We start from the raw sequence: 19,302 nt of genomic DNA, 5'->3' as shown, positions 1-19,302 counted from the left end.
GCAAGAGAATAAAATTTATATGTTGTCTAGTTGTTTTTTTATAAAAAATTTAAGGATTAATTTTAAATATTTAAAATAATCACCCAAAATCCATAAATATTTATAAGCGATTCAGTCTTCTGCTTCACCTTCGATTGGAATCATTTTGCCATGTCAGTGTTCTTTTAAATTATCAATGTGAAGAGGTGTTTGATTTTTATTATTGTTATTATTAAATTGTCTTTCAAAATGCTTTTAAAATTGTTTTTTATGAGAAAAAATAAATTGATATATTAATATACTGATATTAAAAAAATATTTTAATATATTTTTAATTGATAATATTTTAAAATATAAACACTCAGGCTGTATTTGTTTTCTGGGATGTGATTTCCGGGAAATTATTTTCTAAACTTTCATGTATTTGTTTGATATTGGAAAAGTTGATCAACGAAAAATACTTTTCAGTAAAAGAAAAATTTGGCTTAGTTTTCAAAAAAGTGTTTTCCTAAAAAATTTAGGCGGAAAACACTCTTCAGAAGTTGTAAAAAAAATTAAAAATGTTATATTATTTTCTAATTATATTCAATTTGATTCTCAAACTTTTGATTGTCATATATATTTTATTTTGAATATTTATTTTTTAATTTTATCTCTTAAAATTTAATTTTTATATTAATTTTGATCCTTATTCTTTTGATTGTTACTTATTTTATTTAAAATAATTAATTAAATATTAATTATTATTATTTTAATTTATTCATCTTTTATTTTTTATTTTTTATTTTTGATTTCTATTCTTTTGATTATTATTTATTTTATTTGAGATAATTTATGAAATTATATTTTTTTCAATTTTATTCTTATTCAACTTTTAAATTTGTAAGATTCATTCCTCATTATTATAATAAACTTGAATAAAATAAAATATTAATAAGTTATTTTCTGGTTTAATTTTTACGATATATTTTTATGATATAACCAAATACTGAAAATTATTTTTTAATTTATTTTTTATTATACTATTAAATATTAAAAAATTGTTTATTTTTTAAAAAATTATTTTATAATAAATTATTTTTTAACGAACGAACAAACAAACAAGATTTAATGTAAATTCTCTTATTTTCATGTCTTTGGTACAACCATCAAGAAAGACTAGGGAATGGGTCAAAAGGAGCTGAATATGCTTTAATAGTCTGGTGCCTTGGGCGCTCAGTTAACGACGATTTCAATGCCAGATTGCAAGGCTTTAATTAAAGATTTAAAAAGTTGAAGTAAAACTGATCATGCCACCCACCTTTTGATCCAATTAATGGCAGAAACGAGAATATATTCCTTTGTACCCACCAATGATCAATTCATCCCACCTTAAATTTATTTTCTTTTTTACCAACTATCAGACGAATCCATGCAAGTGGTTGTCGTAGATTAATTTTTGAGTAAATTATACCTTATATCTAATAGATTTTATCAATGCATTCAACTAGACCCTCTCAGATACTCGTAAACGGTTTTAGCACGCAGATCGAGAAGACGAGTTGCCGGCTAACTTTTGCAGGTCACTGTTCGTCCTTTTCTTTTCAATGTTCTTCACCTTCTATTTTTTAATTATATATATCCCTATGCTGCACAGCCAGTCAAACATTGACACGGTACCTCCTCTATGTGTCCCTTGACAAGTGCCCCTTTCATTTTTGGGTCTTTTACCTTTCCAAACACACCTTTCAATGCCACTAAATTAAAGAAATGTTTAAAATAATAATAAAAGTTGTTTTTTAAAAATAATTTTTACTTAAAAATATATAAAAATAATAATTTTTTATTTTTAAAATTTTATTTTTATATTAACATATCAAAATAATTAACATAACCCAACACAGTCTGTCTTTTTTAATGGTTTTTTTAAATTTAATTTTAAGTTTTTTTTAAAATAATTTAAATAAAAAATTATTTTTTCTAAAATATTATCAATCTAAAACGTTAAACATCAGTCAATTTTAAATAATATTTCTAAACCACCTAACTAATTAATTTTAAATAAAATTATAATATTATTTTTTATAGCTTTTTAATATGATTTTTTTATTAAATTTTATTTGGTGAATTTTATATGCATATCATTTTTATTATTGTAGTTAAATAAAAAATAGATTAAAAAAAGTTATTAAACCTTCTTGATTTATAATCAAGATTGCATGTTTAATATGTTTAATGAGTTAGAGTGTAGCTACGTGCATGCGGTGTAACATCCTTATATATATACTTTTAATATATTTGTGCCAAAATTATCATAATTTGTTGAAACACAAATATTTTGGTAAAAAAGGTCGAGTGAAGAATGGAGCATGGTGCTATAATTAGAGGAGTGCCTTTCTTGCCTTTCTTTCAGGGTGTCCAATTTTTTATGATTTTTTTATTAAATAAAAATCATAAAATAAAAAAGCTATATTTCTTTGTAAAAATAATAATCAGAAAAGGTGAAATTATACTAGCATATCATTTTGTTTTAATTGCATTTAAATCATTTCTTTTTTATTAATTTTTTTATATATAATAAAAAATAAAAAGTTCTGCTATCATAAAATTAAATATTTTAATCTGTCAACGGTTAGGTATCACGGTATTGTTTTAATAAATATTATATATATGCTTTTGTTTTTTTTTTTTTTTAGAATGCCATCCACCCATCTTGATTTCTTTACCCATACGATGGAGATTTGACCAGAAGAGTTTGAGGATTTTACGAGAAGACTTGACAGGAACAAGTCTTCGTCTGAAGCACATCATTTAAAATTTGATTAAATAATTTTGATGTCCTGACTCACCGCTTTCACTTGTAAAGAAAGAAAAAAAACTACACTGATTTATGTATATTTATTTTTGCAGCTGTGATTATTTTTTAAAATATTTTTTATATTAAAATATATTAAAATAATATATATTTTTTTATTTTTTAAATCAACACATTAAATAATTCAAAATATATAAAAAATTAATTTTTAATAAAAAATTTAAATTTTTATAAAACATCATTTGCAATGTGTTCTAAAAGGTGGCTAGCCGTGACAATTCAATCCACTGATGTTGAAGAAACATTTATATATATATATATATATGAAATTTTAAAACAATTTGTTTTCATATGGATGCTATTTTCCTTTATTAAAAGGTACGCCTCTAAAATAAGCAAGCTTCAGGTGATAGCTCATGGATGTTCGCTGAACATAACCCAACACTGTCTGTTTTTTTTTTTTTTTTAATGGGTTTTTTTTAAATTTAATTTTAAGGTTTTTTTTAAATGATTTAATATTTAAAAATTATTTTAATGTATTTTAAAATAAAAATTATTTTAAAAGACAACACAAAATTCAAAATAATTTCTTGATGTCGAGGCTACTATCTGTCATCTAATCATGACCAAATCTCAAGTTGATTATATTTCTTTCTTTTCAATCAATTATTCATGAGGCAGCATTTTCATTTGCCAACTCAAAGAAATTCACTTCATAATTAAAGAAATTTGCTCCATTTTTTATTTTTTTTAAAAAAACTTTAGTCTCGATTAAATAAAATAAAAAAGAAAAGGCAAAAGTCTATAAATCCAAGGCGCATATTAAACATTTATTAATTTAAAGAATCTTTCCATGGACAACTGCTCATAACATGAATGCTCGATTTGAAATGTGAACACCACATTTTGTCCCAGAAGAAAAAATAAAAAAAATAAAAGAATTTTGAATGGTCAATTACCATCCAGTTCTGCTCTTTTCACTAGGACGAAAAAACTAAAAAAAAAATAAAAAAATGGAAATAATAGTTCTTGATGCCGACCAGTTCAAGCACAAAAGTACTTCATTTCGGCCACGATTTTTTATTTTATTTTTTTTGCTCTACTCAGAAAGAGGTTAGAATTCTAAGAAATGGTTTTTCACAAAATTTGAATTTTTCAAATTAATTTTTAATTTTTTGGATTATTTTAATGGGTTGATATTAAGAATATTTTTTTAAAAAATAAAAATATTATTTTAATATATTTCTAAAAACTTATGAGAAAATCTACCTAAATCCACGGGCAACTGCAGCTTTCAATTTTTATTAAAAAAGTTACCATGACGAATAACTTCCCCTGAATATGAGATTTAATTTTATTTATTTTAATTGAAAAGTATCCACAGGCTCCTTTTCTTGAAGCAAAAATTCTGATTGGTGACTGTAAGCATATTTAAAAAAATCATAAGCATTTCTCATAGAAATAGTCTGATTTTGTTTATAAAAGAAGAAGCCAAAGTCAACATAATGAAGTTTTCGAAAAGATTCGAGGATGGCGAAGTAAGAAAATATTCTGATTTTGTTTATAAAAGAAGAAGCCAAAGTCAACATAATGAAGTTTTCGAAATGATTCGAGGATGGCGAAGTAAGAAAAGCATTTATACATGGAACCACTCTTAACGCAACGTGTAAATGCGGGATAGAACTCGGCAGCTTCTTACCAATAGGCTTCTTCGTCAACTGGTTAACGTGTAAGCATCATTCAAGATATTTTTTTGGGTAGCCAATTTGAAAAATTAAAAAAATGAATATAGGAACTCGATTTGTTTAAATAAAATGAATTAAAATACATATTATATCATGGAGATTCGGTTTTGAATATAAAAATAATAATTACAAACGTTTGCCCCTGCAATTTAAATTCATGAACAATACAGTTAAGTATAAGATTTATATTATCGATTTAAAAGTTGCATTAAATCTAAAAATAAAAAAGACAAATGTGTGTGATGATTTAATGCTAATTATCAGCGTGCAATATCGGTGATCAAAACATCTATATTTAAGTTTTTATATTCAAACATTTTTTTAGTTGTTCTTTGATTTTAAATTTTATCTGTTAAATTTTAATATTTATATAATTAAATTTTTAATTTGATAAAATTAATTTTTAAAAATTATAACTCAATCCTTAAATTTTAAAATCTTCCTATTAAAGCTTAAATTAACTTCAAAAAATATATATATAATTTAACTTTCAATAAATTCAATTACATATTGATAAATTTCAAGGGAGTCCTTAAATATTTAATTTTGATTTTTTTTTAAATTAATTTTTATTTGCTAATAAAGCTTTTTGTGGTAAAAAAATATACTATTAAATTTTTTAATTTTATATATTTTGATATTTTTCAATTAATTTTTGACAGTTTGTTAGATATTCTAGTATTTTTTTTATTTTTTTTATTTTTTTACATGGGGTCTCAGAATAAGTAACATTATTAATGTTTTTGAGGTTTTTTTTTTTTTTTTTTTTCTATAGTTAGACATAGTTCAATCATAATTCCATTGTCATAGATAGATATGTTAGATTTGGAATTAGAGCAATATGATATTAAGACATTCTTGCATAGAGAATTGGAAGAAAATTTCTCGATACAACGCATAATAAAAACAAAATTTAAAAAAGTAAGTTTGGATTTTTTTTTAATAAATCATAGATTTTCTAAACCAAAATTTCAAATACGTAGTTAAGATAAATAGCAAAACGCACCATAAAAACAAGGGTACCGTTAATGTTAGAAATGGAAAGGATATAAAGAAAAAAAAGAAAGCACTGGGAAGGGAAGCTCAAGCAGGTGAATATCGTAATTTGCACACGATATTTTCAAGAAAGACGATGGCTCGTTTTCTTTCTCCATTAACGTGGCTACCTGATCACACATTTACCACCCAAGAACATGCTTGTCCAAATCAAAACAGGGATATTGACAGGGACCGTATAAGGACACCGAGCTTTCAAAAAAGGCTGTAAAATGCTAATTACCCTTCTCTAATTGACACCAACTTCATGTATGATAGGAAAATCTACTACACAAACTCCTGTGCTAATCCTTTCGGATTGGAAGCTTCTTATGATAGCAAGATTTTTTTATTCAGCTGGTGTAGTTTAATTAATTAAATTTTAAATTTATTTTTTTAAATTATTATTTTAAGTATTATAAATTTTAAGATTATTAAAAGTTTATATAATTATTAACTTTAAAATATTACAATATTATTCAGGTATATATAAATTGATCGAACGTCTATAATTAAAAAGAAATTTTTTTTCCCGACCCCACCCTACCAGAACATGGAATGCCCGGCATCTAGCACAATACAAATTATGGGATTATTTAGAGTGATTTTGGGTGTTTTGGCCTAGTATCTATCGGGTTGGGAGAATTGTTCTGGGAATCAATATGCATGGCATATAATACAGACTTGTGCTTCTTTGATTTCTAATTAAGAGAACCTCGTAAAAGTACCCAATATTTTACAGGCAAAATCAGTTAGATCCTCAACCTAATTTTTTATTCAATTAGATTCCCTCACTTAGTTTCAGTTAACAAAATTGTTAAGTAGTCAAGTAAAACTCACATTATTCTCCTTTTTTTGTTTTTTTAATGAAAAATCATTAAATTCTCTAAGATCCTCGCTTTGAATCACATTAAATTCACGTAATATATTAGATAATATTAAAAAACATAGAACATTTACATTTCTTTTTATAATCCGTTTTATCACATGATAGGAGGATTTTAGTGAAGTCATGGGTTTTAATAGGAGAAAGAGAAATCGCGTCAATTTTAAGTGTCTTGGTAACTGAAACTAGCAAAGGACCTGATTAATAATCTATTGATATGTTGAGGACTTTATTGAGAGAAAAAAAAGTTGGGGATCTAATTGGGATTACGCTATAGATTAGGGACTTTTTTAAGTTTACCCAAAATTAAAACCATCTATTCTACTTGGTTGACAATGTGAAATTATTTAGAACGCTGATATGAAGATGTATCTATGCAATTTATAAAAAGAAAGAAAAAAGAATGAGAAGACGTACATATGCAAGGGCAATTTCTTGAATTATATATTGAGAAGCCTATAGGTTTTTAGATGTATATAATTAATAGGACGTCATACTTCTTTTTCCCTCATAAATATTCCTTCTATGTTATTCCTCATCTTTTTATTTTATTATATTTTATGATATAATAAAAAAATCAAGTATCTTGAAAGCAAGTTGATATTTTAAATAATTAATCAATTGGTTTTATTATTTTATTCTAGTTTTTCTAACTAAGATTACTGATGCCTCATATTTAATAAATTAAGATGGTCAGTAATTAATACTTGTAAAAGATTATTTTAATGAATTTAAAAACTCTTCAATACTTAAGTAAATATCTTTTTGAGAAAAAAAACTATAATATTTTAGAAATAATAAAAATTAAAAATTTTAAACCTAATGTATGAAGAATTTATGATCTCATTATAGCCCACAAGTTTTGTTTTTTTTTTTTTTATATAAAAATGAAAGATTAAAGTATAATTTTATTCTTATTGTTTTAATAATAGAAAATGTCTCGGACATATACATTAATGAAAAATAAATATCCCTTACACAAATATTAATATTAATAGAAATATGGTATGCTTTTAGAGGACTGTTAAACATTATTCCTTATACAATATTAATATTAATAAAAATATAGTGAATTCTTAAAAAAATTTTATATACCTAATGATATAGGAAAAATATGATTCAAAATATAGTTGAACACAGATAAGTTGAGTCCTCTTTTAACTAAGTCCAAAAAAGTTAGTCTCAGATATGTTATCCGAGATCGTGAGTTTTTAGGTTTTCAAGAGGTTTTTTGAGTCCGTTAAATTTAAGTTTATCAATATTGTATGAGATTTGTTTTTTGATTTTTAAGTTTATTAAGATTAAGTTTTTTTTCCAATAATTTTGAAAGACATTCTTATATTGGTTTTTTATATTAAGAAAACTTAATAATTGTTTAATTACCAATATAAAAAAAATAAAAAAATATCTCTCCTTAATTAAGTCAATAGTTTAGATCCATGTTCTATCTCCTCTAGTTTTTGAGTCCTGTACTTAAAAAAGAAGTTATATTCATAAGACAATTAAGTACGAAAAAAAATGGAGTAAAATACCGACCTTCCAAAAAATAGATTTCGTGGAATCAATTTTGTCATGTTGCAATTTAGTAATGAAAATGGATGAAAACGGAATCTCCCTTGTCGATTGTCATCCATTTAATAGGTCGTCGGTGCTCAAATAATTTATATTTGCTTTTGCCTGTTTTATGGTTCACACTTCAACATCTTCGGTTCTTGACTTATAGACTAGAGGCCCAATTGTATATCGTGCGTGTGTGAGTGTGTTATTTTAATATATTTTTAATTAAAAATATTTTAAAAAATATAATATGCGATGTTACAAAACACATTTAAATCAAACAGATACAAGACACTTGTAACTTGTCATTATTATTTTTTTTATTTATGTTATCCTTACATTAAAATTATAAAAATATACTTAAATTTAATATTTTTAAAAAAACTTAAAAATAATTTTGAAAAATATAAGTTAAGACAAAGGAAAAACAGATTGAGTTATTTTTCGAGGCAGAGATAAAATAAGAGAAACTTGGGCCAACTAGGAGACAAGAAGTTGAGATTGGGCCGGCATAGAGAGGCTCAAAACAACCGATAACAGAAGTAAGTTATTAACATGAGAGTTTTACCTCGGTTTTGTGGCAAAGAATTTTGAAAGAAAAGTCATTTAATCATATCACTATCTCTCTTTTTCTTTCATTGAGAATCATAGGGAAAGGTTGAGTTATTCTTTTTTTATTAGTGATAGCCTCTTTAGGCAGTCATTGAGTGCAACAGTGGACTCATATTTTTATTGTTCTTTGGGAGGCATGAGAGGCAAAAGTTTTTGGATTGTTAATACATTTTATCAGCTATCAAGGTTGCTAGCTGAGAATCGTGCGGTCCATTTCTTTGTACAAAATGGTTCTGCCGCTTTTCATCAACATCAGTTTGGTTGCTATGGTTTTTACTATCAGGAAGGCACCAACAGAGAAGGAAATTACAGTGCATTGAGTTCCAGTCTTATCTTATGCAGCATCTGTAAACAATAATCCATGCCATACACTTCAGAAGACAACCATCTCAGTGCACCTATCAACAATGACAACCAATCCGTACAAAAGGTGCACCGGAAACTATCACAGATCCTTAAAATATGCCGCCAGAAAAACACTCATCATCTTTGAAATCCTAACAGAGGCTGAGATTCCTAATGATTACACAGCCAGACCTTGAGGAGGGGCAGCTGCAGGTGTCTTAGGCTTGGGCTTCTCTACAACAATGGCCTGGGTAGTCAGGACCATTCCAGCTACTGATGCAGAATTCTGCAAGGCACATCTAGTCACCTTTGCTGGATCAATGACTCCAGCCTCCACAAGATTCTCATACTTGTCTGTCATGGCATTGTAGCCAATCTCCCATTCACTATCCTTCAGTTTCTCAACAACCACCTCACCTTCAATTCCAGCATTTTGAGCTATCAACGATGCGGGTGCTACCAATGCCTAGATGCAAAGAAATAGGTCATCAATACCTTCTGACCTATTACTTCTATTTATATGAACAAACTTTGGAATCTTTAAAAACCTAATATCACTATCATGTATGTTAAAGTAGTGACAACAAACTATTACCTTCTGCACGATGTCAGCACCTAACCGTTCATCTGCATCTTCAATTTTTTCCTTGATTGCAGGAACATGGGTTGAGAGATGAACCAAAGCAGCACCACCACCCGGCACAATTCCTTCTTCTATGGCAGCAAAAGTTGCATTCTTAGCATCCTCAATACGGAGTTTGCGATCCTCAAGCTCAGTCTCCGTTGCAGCACCCACTTTGATAACAGCAACCCCACCAGACAACTTGGCAATTCTTTCAGCCAGTTTCTCTGAGTCATACACAGAATCAGTCTCGGACAGCTCTTTTTTCAGCTGTGCAATCCTAGCCTGCAACTCATCCTTGGATGCAGCATCAGCAATGATGGTGGTGGAATCCTTGCTGATTGTAACCTTCCTGGCCAAACCAAGCTGCTCAATTGATGTGTTTTCAATGCTTAAACCAAGATCGCTGGCTTGGAACTCAGCTCCTAAAATGCAGGGAAACATGATACAATATTAGCACCAACAAACAATTCACAAATAGTTCAAGTGAAAAGTACAAGCTACAACAACTCCTAGCTACTCTATCTGATTGAATAATTGCATAACAATTCTCTACTTTACACACATACCAATATGGAAGAAAAAACATCCAGAATTTCAGACCTATAGATTTAAAGCGGAAATGTCCAACATCACTATGTCAACAATGACAATTGCCTAGCATTCAAATTACTAAACTCTAACCAATTTTCAATACATACATGTCCTTTCATGTTTGAGCACTCCAAAATTTAGTAACTTCAAAATTTAGTAACTTCAAAACTAGTGCAGGAAGTGAATTTTACTGGGGATTGACTGTTGCTAATCTAAATTCATGTTCTTGCCTCATCTGCATTATTTTTCTAAGGATGCATACCACTCACTTATAACAAATTTACATAACAGTTGAACAATCATAGCATAACAGTAAACATGAGTGGCTATGGCTTACCAACAATAAAGAAAACATAACCATTCTATAAAATTCAGTATACCTGTTAAAATGGCAATGTCTTGCAGCATAGCTTTCCTCCTTTCACCAAAACCAGGAGCCTTGATAGCGGAAACATTAAGGATACCACGCAGTTTGTTCACCACAAGGGTAGCCAAAGCCTCACCTGTCACATCCTCAGCAATTATAAGCAAAGGAGATCTCAATTGAGTAGTTTTTTCTAGCAAGGGAATTATGTCTTTGATTGCAGAAATCTTTTGATCTGTAACCAGCACTCTAGCATTCTCAAATTCACAAATTAACTTCTCCGGATTTGTAACAAATTGAGGAGAGATATAACCTCTGTCTATCTGCAATAAGCAAAAAATATTAAGGAGAATAACATACAAGAATCCAATTGTTAAAGAGTTAGGAATAAAAAATACACTGCTTGAAACCAATAATTGCAACTTATAAATTGAGACAGAGATAGGAATTCATACCTCCATTCCTTCTTCAACTTCAACTGTGGTCTCAAAGGAAGATGATGACTCAATTGATAAAACACCATCAGGCCCAACCTTGTCAATTGCATCAGCAATCATTGTACCAATGAGTTCATCATTTCCAGCAGAAATTGTCGCAACAGCTAGAAGCAGAATAAGAATCAAATCACTAATCAAAGAGATAAAAAACAACTAAACAAGTAGAGACTTAATTGACACAATGACAACAAAATAGGCCTAGCAGCAGTGCATACCTTTAATGTCATCACGACCTTTAACAGGTCTGGCCCTCTTCTCTAACTCTTCTACCAAGCCTTGCACAGTTTTATCGATTCCCTTTTTAATAGAAACTGGATTTGCACCAGACGTTACACTCAAAAGTCCTAATTTGATTATTTCCCGAGCAAGAACTGATGCAGTTGTCGTTCCATCACCAGCAGAGTCATTAGTTTTACTAGCAACCTTCGCCCACAAATCCAAACATCACAAGTCATTTAAGGTCAACTGTAGAATTGTCTTGTAAAGATAAAGGCATGGCATGATCAAGAGTAACCTAAACTTTGAATTGGGCAAGAATGATGTGAACAAAGGTCTAACCTCTCTGATGAGGGCTGCACCAGCATTTTCCATGGGATCAGGTAGCTCAATAGCTCGCGCAATTGTTACCCCATCATTAACCACCTTTGGACTTCCAAATTCATCTAAGACAACATTTCTACCTGGAACACACAAAAGAAACTAGGCAATCAGTATATTGTGTTCTTTTTTCAATATCTAAATTTCCCTGCATGATAATTATAAGATTTCACTTAACATAAAGATGCAAAAAACAAAAGGAAAGCACTAATTAAGCCATAGGCAGAGTTGGAAAGATCTACCAAGCATTACAAAATATATTACGTGTAAGTGTGTCAAACGTTGTTAAGAGAGAATATTATTTTTGCACTTCTGTCGACCACAACAACAGCATTACATAGCAAATAATATTGATATATGATTCTTTTTAGTGTGTGACCATCTATTTACTGAAGGAATTGCTCACATAATAACCCAACAAACACGGTTGCAATCTATTTTCTATCCTTTTTTTCCCCTCGGCAGCGCATCCATCCAACTTGGAACTCCTGCGCATATGAACCGATCCACCATGATACCAACCAGACTCTATCTACTATGTCACGTCAATTTCTAAGCACCAGCATACAAATTCATGCTTGTATTCACAGATATGCGTTGAAATTCATAAGAACAAAGGCTTAGCTTTTGCATAGAAAACCATGTCCACAATCTATTTTAACTAACACCACAATTACTTGGTTAGCCTTTCTTCAAAAATTAATCATGACTATGACTATGAATTATATATATGGTAATAGTGGTACACAAATTTACCCCTAGGACCAAGAGTAAGCCCAACAGCATCAGCAAGCTTATCAATGCCGGATTGGAGAGCAGCCCGTGAGTCCTGATCAAAAGCAATATCCTTTGCATTTGCTCGCACCGCGAATCTTCTGGTTGATTGCCCAAAATTCAGCCTTGAGTTGTGTTGTTGATTCCCTTTCCTCCTCAACCCTCCCTACAAACACAGTCACACCAAAATGAACCCATCAACAAATGAGAAAAAAAACCTTCCAAAAAAAAAAGAAGAGCCCAGTAAAGAAAAGTACAGCGGAAAGGCATAGAACAGTACCTGTTTAGGAGAGCAAAGAATGGAAGCTGTGGAGAGAGCATTAGATGTTGCCATTTTACTATACTGTTGTTGTTTCAACGAAAAAAGAAGAGAAGAACTGTGCTGAGGCTGCGAGGGAGAGTGTTGATGTGGATAAGAAGAGGAGGCAAAGAAAAAAGAAGTGAAATAGAGCGATAGAGTGGAGTACTTAGGGTTTAGTTTTATTGTGAGATATTTAGCTTCCAGAACGTTCTTTCACTTCGTAGAACCCTTGAGGAGCAGTACATCGCCGATTTTGTCGGCTTCTATGTTTCGGTTCGGCCCTATAACTACTAACCGCATCCTGAAAATGGGATAGCGCGTTCGGAGGATAGTTGTTGAAGTAGGTGTGGTTTGGGTGATTGACTTTAGAAATTTGGGATTCATTATAAGCTAAGCTTTTAATTGAAAAAGTTAAGATATTGATATTATGAAACCTAGTTTATCACAGTAGGTTTTTATTGATTGAATTCATCCAACTAAACTTAATTAAAATCTAGTTCAATCAACAATAATAAAATAAAGAATTTTTTAATAATTTAATCTGAGTTTATGCAATAATTCAATAACCTAATTTTTTTCAAAATAGGTTAAGCTACTATTTCTAGAAATAATAACAAAAATAATAAGGTACAAGACAAAACTATTATTTCTCAAATTTAATTTATTTTTATATTTTAATAATTAGATAACATATGCTATAATTTCCAAAAAAAACCGATACCATGTTATGGTTTTACTATTTGGCTTACTAAGAACATACACTCAATTCAATTGTGGATTTCAATAATGTGATTATAATTTTACTCATGATTTGTTATAAGTCTTAGATGTGTAAAAAGATTTTTTTTTGTTTTTTTGGTTTTGCTGGGTTTCCTTCTCTTTTTTTCTTTCAAAAACTATATAATTATTTTTTTATATATTAAAAAAAAAGAGGATTAGGAAATGGTTAAGAGAGAGAAGCTCTTAACCCTATAAAAAAAACCTTATAAAGGGCTACCCTTGATTTGTTGTAAGTTTCTAATGTATTGAGAGGTGTTTTTGAGATTTTTTTTTTATTTTGCTAGCTTTTTTCATCTTCTTTCTTTTTTACACTATATTTTTTTTTGTTGACATATTAAAAAAGAGAAAAAGGATTATCCAAAGGCTTAGAAAGTGAAGTTAGGATAGGGGATCAATGATTCTTGTCCCTTTCACAATTATAAAAGTAAGGAACATATTGAGCAAAGGAAAAAAGAGAAAAGGACAGGAATACATCTTTGAAAAGTAAGGAGCTTTGTGGATCATTCTTTTATGTAATATTGAAAGTAAGAAACAAAGAGAGATGAGCAACAAATAACCTAAATTGCGTTAACCCAGTCTCCTTCAATTTGGATCAAGTTCCTCCAATGTGAATTTCTAGGGTTTCCTAAAAAAATCCTTTTTTTAGAATTTTAAAATAATCCAGGTCTTGGTTTTATGTTTTGATGTATTTTTAACCTTATACTTTAACTTAGTTTTTCCTTAGGTTTTAATTTATGTGTTTTTTTTTTATTATTATCATTGTAAATTGTTGATTTTCTTATCAGTATGTGGTTGGGTTATTGAGTTAGACTACACCAAGTGAATTTTGAAAAAGATTTTCTATAAGTTGCTGTGATTTTATCTTAGTACTTCTTCTTTTATGTTGTTTGAGCTTTTTATTTTATTTCTTCATTGATTATTTTAGTTTAAGTGTTTTTAAAACTAGATTCCGGGTCTAGAAGAAAACTGTTAAATTTCTTAACATTAAGGAAAATTTGTGAATGGTTTACATGTTTGATGTCTTTTTCTAATAAAATTTAAGATATTTGGTTTTATGTTTGTTGATGTAGTTTTCTAATTCTTAAAGATTTTATTTTCTTTGTAGTTGATTCCACCTTTTGCTATGTATATATGGTTGATGTTGTTGCCTTGGCTTTTACTTTGCACCATTAAGCTTCTAGGTAGTAAGTTCTATTATTAGTAATAATTATGGTGAATGTTATAAACTTCTCATAGCTTATTTTTTTTTATTTTGTTTTTTTACTTTTCTATTACAAGAATAATTTCTTAATAAATATTTTTGCTATTACTGTAAAATCGTAAAGCTAAAATTCAAATTATTACATTTTATTTATCATAATGTCTAACTAGGCTGTCATATTGCTTTGCCCCTAATGATATCCATTGTTCTTAGCCAAATGATATTCTAGTTGTAAACTTGATTTTTTATGCAATATAGAACTTCACAAATTATTGTGCAATAGCATAGATTAAATGAGTTAATAAAACAATGACTAAAAACACTTTGCTTTATAGCTGGTGTGAAAATAATAATTAGGATCTTTATAATATCTAGGAATTGGTTTAAAATGCTTTTGATTTTATCATTAGTTAGGTTGTTTGCTACCTATTTGGGTTAATATTATTTGTTTATGATTGTTTTTTTGACTTTGGTTATTTTAGATGGTTGAAATATCTAAAGATCTTAATAACTTTATATGCTGTAATTGACAACTTTATAATTGTCATAAGAAATATACTTTCAATCTCTTTTTTTTCTCTCCTAATTTTTTTATATTAATTCTACACATTATTTGATCAATATCCCACAATGACATTCATTTTGTGGTTTTTTGGCTCTCATACAAACATATTAACTATGCAACAACATCATAAGTTCAACCCAAAACTTGTGTACCACTATTACCATATATATAATTCATCAAGTATAAAGTTAAGTTTAAAGAAGGATCAAACCTTGATCAATATGATCCAAGTAATAAATAAGGTTGCTTAACATGAACTAGAGTTTGGCTACACGATGTTATATTAATGGTTATAACTTTCAATCTAACCGTTAGATCAAGTTAAAATTTTGCAAAAAGATTTTAAAAGTCTTGCTTTCTATAAAGATTTCATATGCTTATTTAAAATTTTGCTAAAGATTAAAATATCATCAAAACACACAACTATAAATTTATCTATGAATACATGCAACACATGACTCATCAATCTCATAAAAATACCAGGTGCACTAGTAAGTCTAAAGGTATGATCAACTATTCATACAAACCATACATAGTTTTAAATGTAATTTTTCATTCATCACCTTTTTTCATCTAATTTGATGATATCCATTTTCAAATTAATTTTTGAAAATACACAAGATTTATGCAATTCATCTAACAAATCATCAAATTGTTAGAATCAAAGGTATTTTTAACCTCACACTCTCTTGCATAAAAATTCAGTTATTTCTTTGATTGTTCCATTCCTCTTTTCTCCTCTTTACTTTCTTCTCTTCTCTTGTCATATTGCCACTCTTGGCCAAATTTATATTTATTTCATCAGTGGTCAAATCTAATTATCTTTTCTAACTATGTTTCTCAGTTGTATTTTCTCTCTCATAGGCCTCACTTTCCCTTTCAATTTTATTTTATCTTCATAAATGATTAGTATTTAAAAGTGTATTTTTATCAAGGTTTTATATTATTATTTTGTATTTGAAGTATCAATAACTCCTTAACTATAACATGTTTTATAATAACATATCTAATAATATAAGATACCTTTAATTTGTGGTAAATATTTATTTTAAATGCAGGCTTATCACATAAATGAAAGGATTGATTGATGAGTTTAAGAACTGAAATTGAAAGGATAAAGAGATGGGCAAACCTAGAAAAGAGATGCTAGTGCAGTCCAAACCGGAACACTGTTCGGTAATTGAGTCATATCTGGAGCTGTAGATCTCAAATTTAGGTCTACTTTATATGGATAGAAAGGTAAGACATAGGCTTACAACTTTCATGGGAGCCCAAGATTTAAAAAGGCCATTTTCAAGTCCAAATTATAGTAACAATGAAAAAGTTTGAATCTGTCTTGCAACCCGAACACTGTTCAGTGTTTGGCCCATATCTAGAGTTCTAAAAGTCCAAATGACCTCTATGTTTTTCTTCCCTGGAAAGCGGAGATAATTTCCTAAAACTTTCATGTTTTTAAGTGGTTCCAATTATAACGTTATTAATGATGTTTCGGCAAACAAGAGAAGATAAGGATTGTCACCAAGTTAAGAGTTGGCCACCCACTCATCCATTAGTCATCAAATCAATAGTTCCCAATTTTGGCCTATAAAAGAAGGTATTTTCCATGCATTTAAGCATCTTGGTTTCTAGATCAAGATCATGCTTTTACTTTTTCTCTTTGTATTGCTTATATTTTGCTTTCATTAATTTCAAGTTTATATACCTTTCATTTCCTTTCCTTTACTCAGTTAACTTTTATCTTATTTATATTGTTATTTTTTTTTTATATTTAGTTAAGTTTATTATGTCAAGGTGAAAAGGTTACACTAATGGTGTAAGAATAAGTATAGTGTAAATTCAACACGGACCTTAATGTTTGATACTAACATGTTTTGTATTTGTTATCTCGTTCACTTTTAATACTTTTCTTGTTAAATGGTTAATCTAGATTTATGTTATATAACACCTGGTACAACAAATACTTAGAACTTTCATAGCCCATACTGTATGGTATAACCAACACCTGAGCTATGAAATGAACTTGATTTGTTGTTAAAATAAGTTATAATCATGAATGCTTGATGATTAGTACTTAAAAGTGCATTTTTATCATGGTTTTATATCATCATTTTGCACTTGAAGTATCAATAACTCCTTAACCAAAGCATGTTTTATAATAATATATCTAATAATATAAGATACCTTTAATTTGTGGTAAATGTCTATTTTTAATGTAGGTCTATCACATAAATGAAAGGATTGATTGATGACTTGAAGAACTTAAATTGCATGGATAAAGAGATGGTCAAACTTAGAAAAGAGATGTCGGTGCAATCCAAAACCGGAACACTGTTCAGTAATTGAGCCATATCTGGAGCTACAGATCTTAAAGAGATGGCCAAACTTAGAAAAGAGATGTCGGTGCAATCCAAACTGGAACACTGTTCGGTAATTGGGTCATATCTAGAGCTATATATCTCAGATTTAGGTCCAATTTATATGGATGGAAAGGTAAGACATAGGCCTACAACTTTCATATGGAGCCCAAGATCTAAAAAGGCCATTATCAAGTCCAAATTGTAGCAACAACAAAGAAGCCCGAATCTGTCTTCCAGCCCGAGCACTGTTCGGTATTTTGGCCATATCTGGAGTTCTAGAAGTCCAAATGAGCTGAATTGTTTACACAAGAAAGCTAAGACAATTTTATCTGGAGTTCTAGAAGTCCAAATGAGCTGAATTTTTTACACAAGAAAGCTGAGACAATTGCCTACAACTTTCATGTTTGCAACTGGCTCCAGTTTTGACGTTATCAATGACGTTTTGGGCAGACAAGAGAAGATAAGGATTGTCACCAAGTCAAAAGTTGGCCACCCACTTATCAATTAGTCATCAAATTAATAGTTCCCAATTTTGGCCTATAAAAGGAGGCATTTGCCATGCATTTAGGCATCTTGGTTTCCAGATTAAGATCATGCTCTTCCTTTCTCTCTTTGTATTTTTTATGCTTTGTTTTCATTAATATTAAGTTTATGCCTTTCATTTCCTTTCCTTTACTTAGTTAACTTTTATGTTCTTATTTTGTTTATCTATTTTGCTTTCTTTCATTATGTCTAGCTAAGTTAGTTATGTCAAGGTGAAAAGGTTACACTAATGGTGTAAGAACAAGTATAATGTAAACTTAATATGGACTTTAATGTTTGATACTAACATGTTTTATATTTGTTATCTTGTTCACTCTTTAATACTTTGCTTGTTAAATGATTAATCTTGATTTATGTTGTATAACACTTGGTACAACAAATGCTTGGCACTTTCATAGCCCATAATGTATGGTATAACCGACACCTGAGCTATGAAAGGAACTTGATTTGTTGTTAACATAAGTTATAATCATGAATGCTTGATGAGATTTACAAGTATTAGCATTAATTGAATAAGATGACTAATGTAATCATGTTAACAATATATAATCTGATTGGAACCTCCTTTGTGTGTGGTTTTCAATTGAATAATAAGAGTTTATACTATACTTGTTTGATATACCATTAGTGGAACCTCTAACCTTGACATTTGTTATTATTATTGTTTAATCCTTACATTAATATTTCATCTCTAAGTTCTCATCATCATCATCTTCTTCTTCTTCTCTTTATTATTATTGTTATTGTTCTTATTATTATTATTATTATTATTATTATTATTATTATTATTATTATTATTATTATTATTATTACCGTTATTATTAGTATTATTATTATTACTATTACTACTACTACTATTACTATTACTATTATTATTATTATTATTGTAGTTGTTGTTGTTGTTGTTTATAATTGTTGTTTATAATTTGTACAATTAACCTCCCTGTGGTTCGACCCCGGTCTTGCCGGGTTATTTATTACTTCGACACTCCTGCACTTGGGAGAAGACATCAACCTTTTAGTCGTGTCAAGTTTTTGGCGCCGTTGCCGGGGAGGTAAGTTCTTGTATAAATTATAATATTTATTTTATTTTCTCTTTTCACTTTTCTTGTATATAACTTTGTTTCTTTTCTCCTGTTTCTTCTTCTTTTATT

At 29.0% G+C, this 19,302-nt stretch overlaps 1 protein-coding gene across 1 annotated transcript; it reads right to left on the bottom strand.

Moving 5' to 3' along the window:
- Positions 1 to 8,904: 8,904 nt before the first annotated feature.
- LOC105108071 (ruBisCO large subunit-binding protein subunit alpha) lies at positions 8,905 to 12,910 on the bottom strand. The gene is made up of 8 exons (XM_011002227.1): positions 12,682 to 12,910; positions 12,384 to 12,567; positions 11,589 to 11,710; positions 11,246 to 11,453; positions 10,989 to 11,134; positions 10,550 to 10,856; positions 9,549 to 10,000; positions 8,905 to 9,419 (listed from the first exon to the last, which is right to left on the bottom strand). The coding sequence occupies exons 1-8, from the start codon at positions 12,733 to 12,735 to the stop codon at positions 9,132 to 9,134; spliced, it is 1,761 nt and encodes a 586-aa protein (XP_011000529.1). The 5' UTR covers positions 12,736 to 12,910; the 3' UTR covers positions 8,905 to 9,131.
- Positions 12,911 to 19,302: the final 6,392 nt, after the last annotated feature.

The sequence above is a fragment of the Populus euphratica genome, unplaced genomic scaffold (genome assembly GCF_000495115.2).
Source record: "Populus euphratica unplaced genomic scaffold, PopEup_1.0 scaffold263.1, whole genome shotgun sequence".
Classification (NCBI taxonomy): domain Eukaryota; kingdom Viridiplantae; phylum Streptophyta; class Magnoliopsida; order Malpighiales; family Salicaceae; genus Populus; species Populus euphratica.
This window is presented reverse-complemented; position numbering and strand designations above follow the sequence as displayed.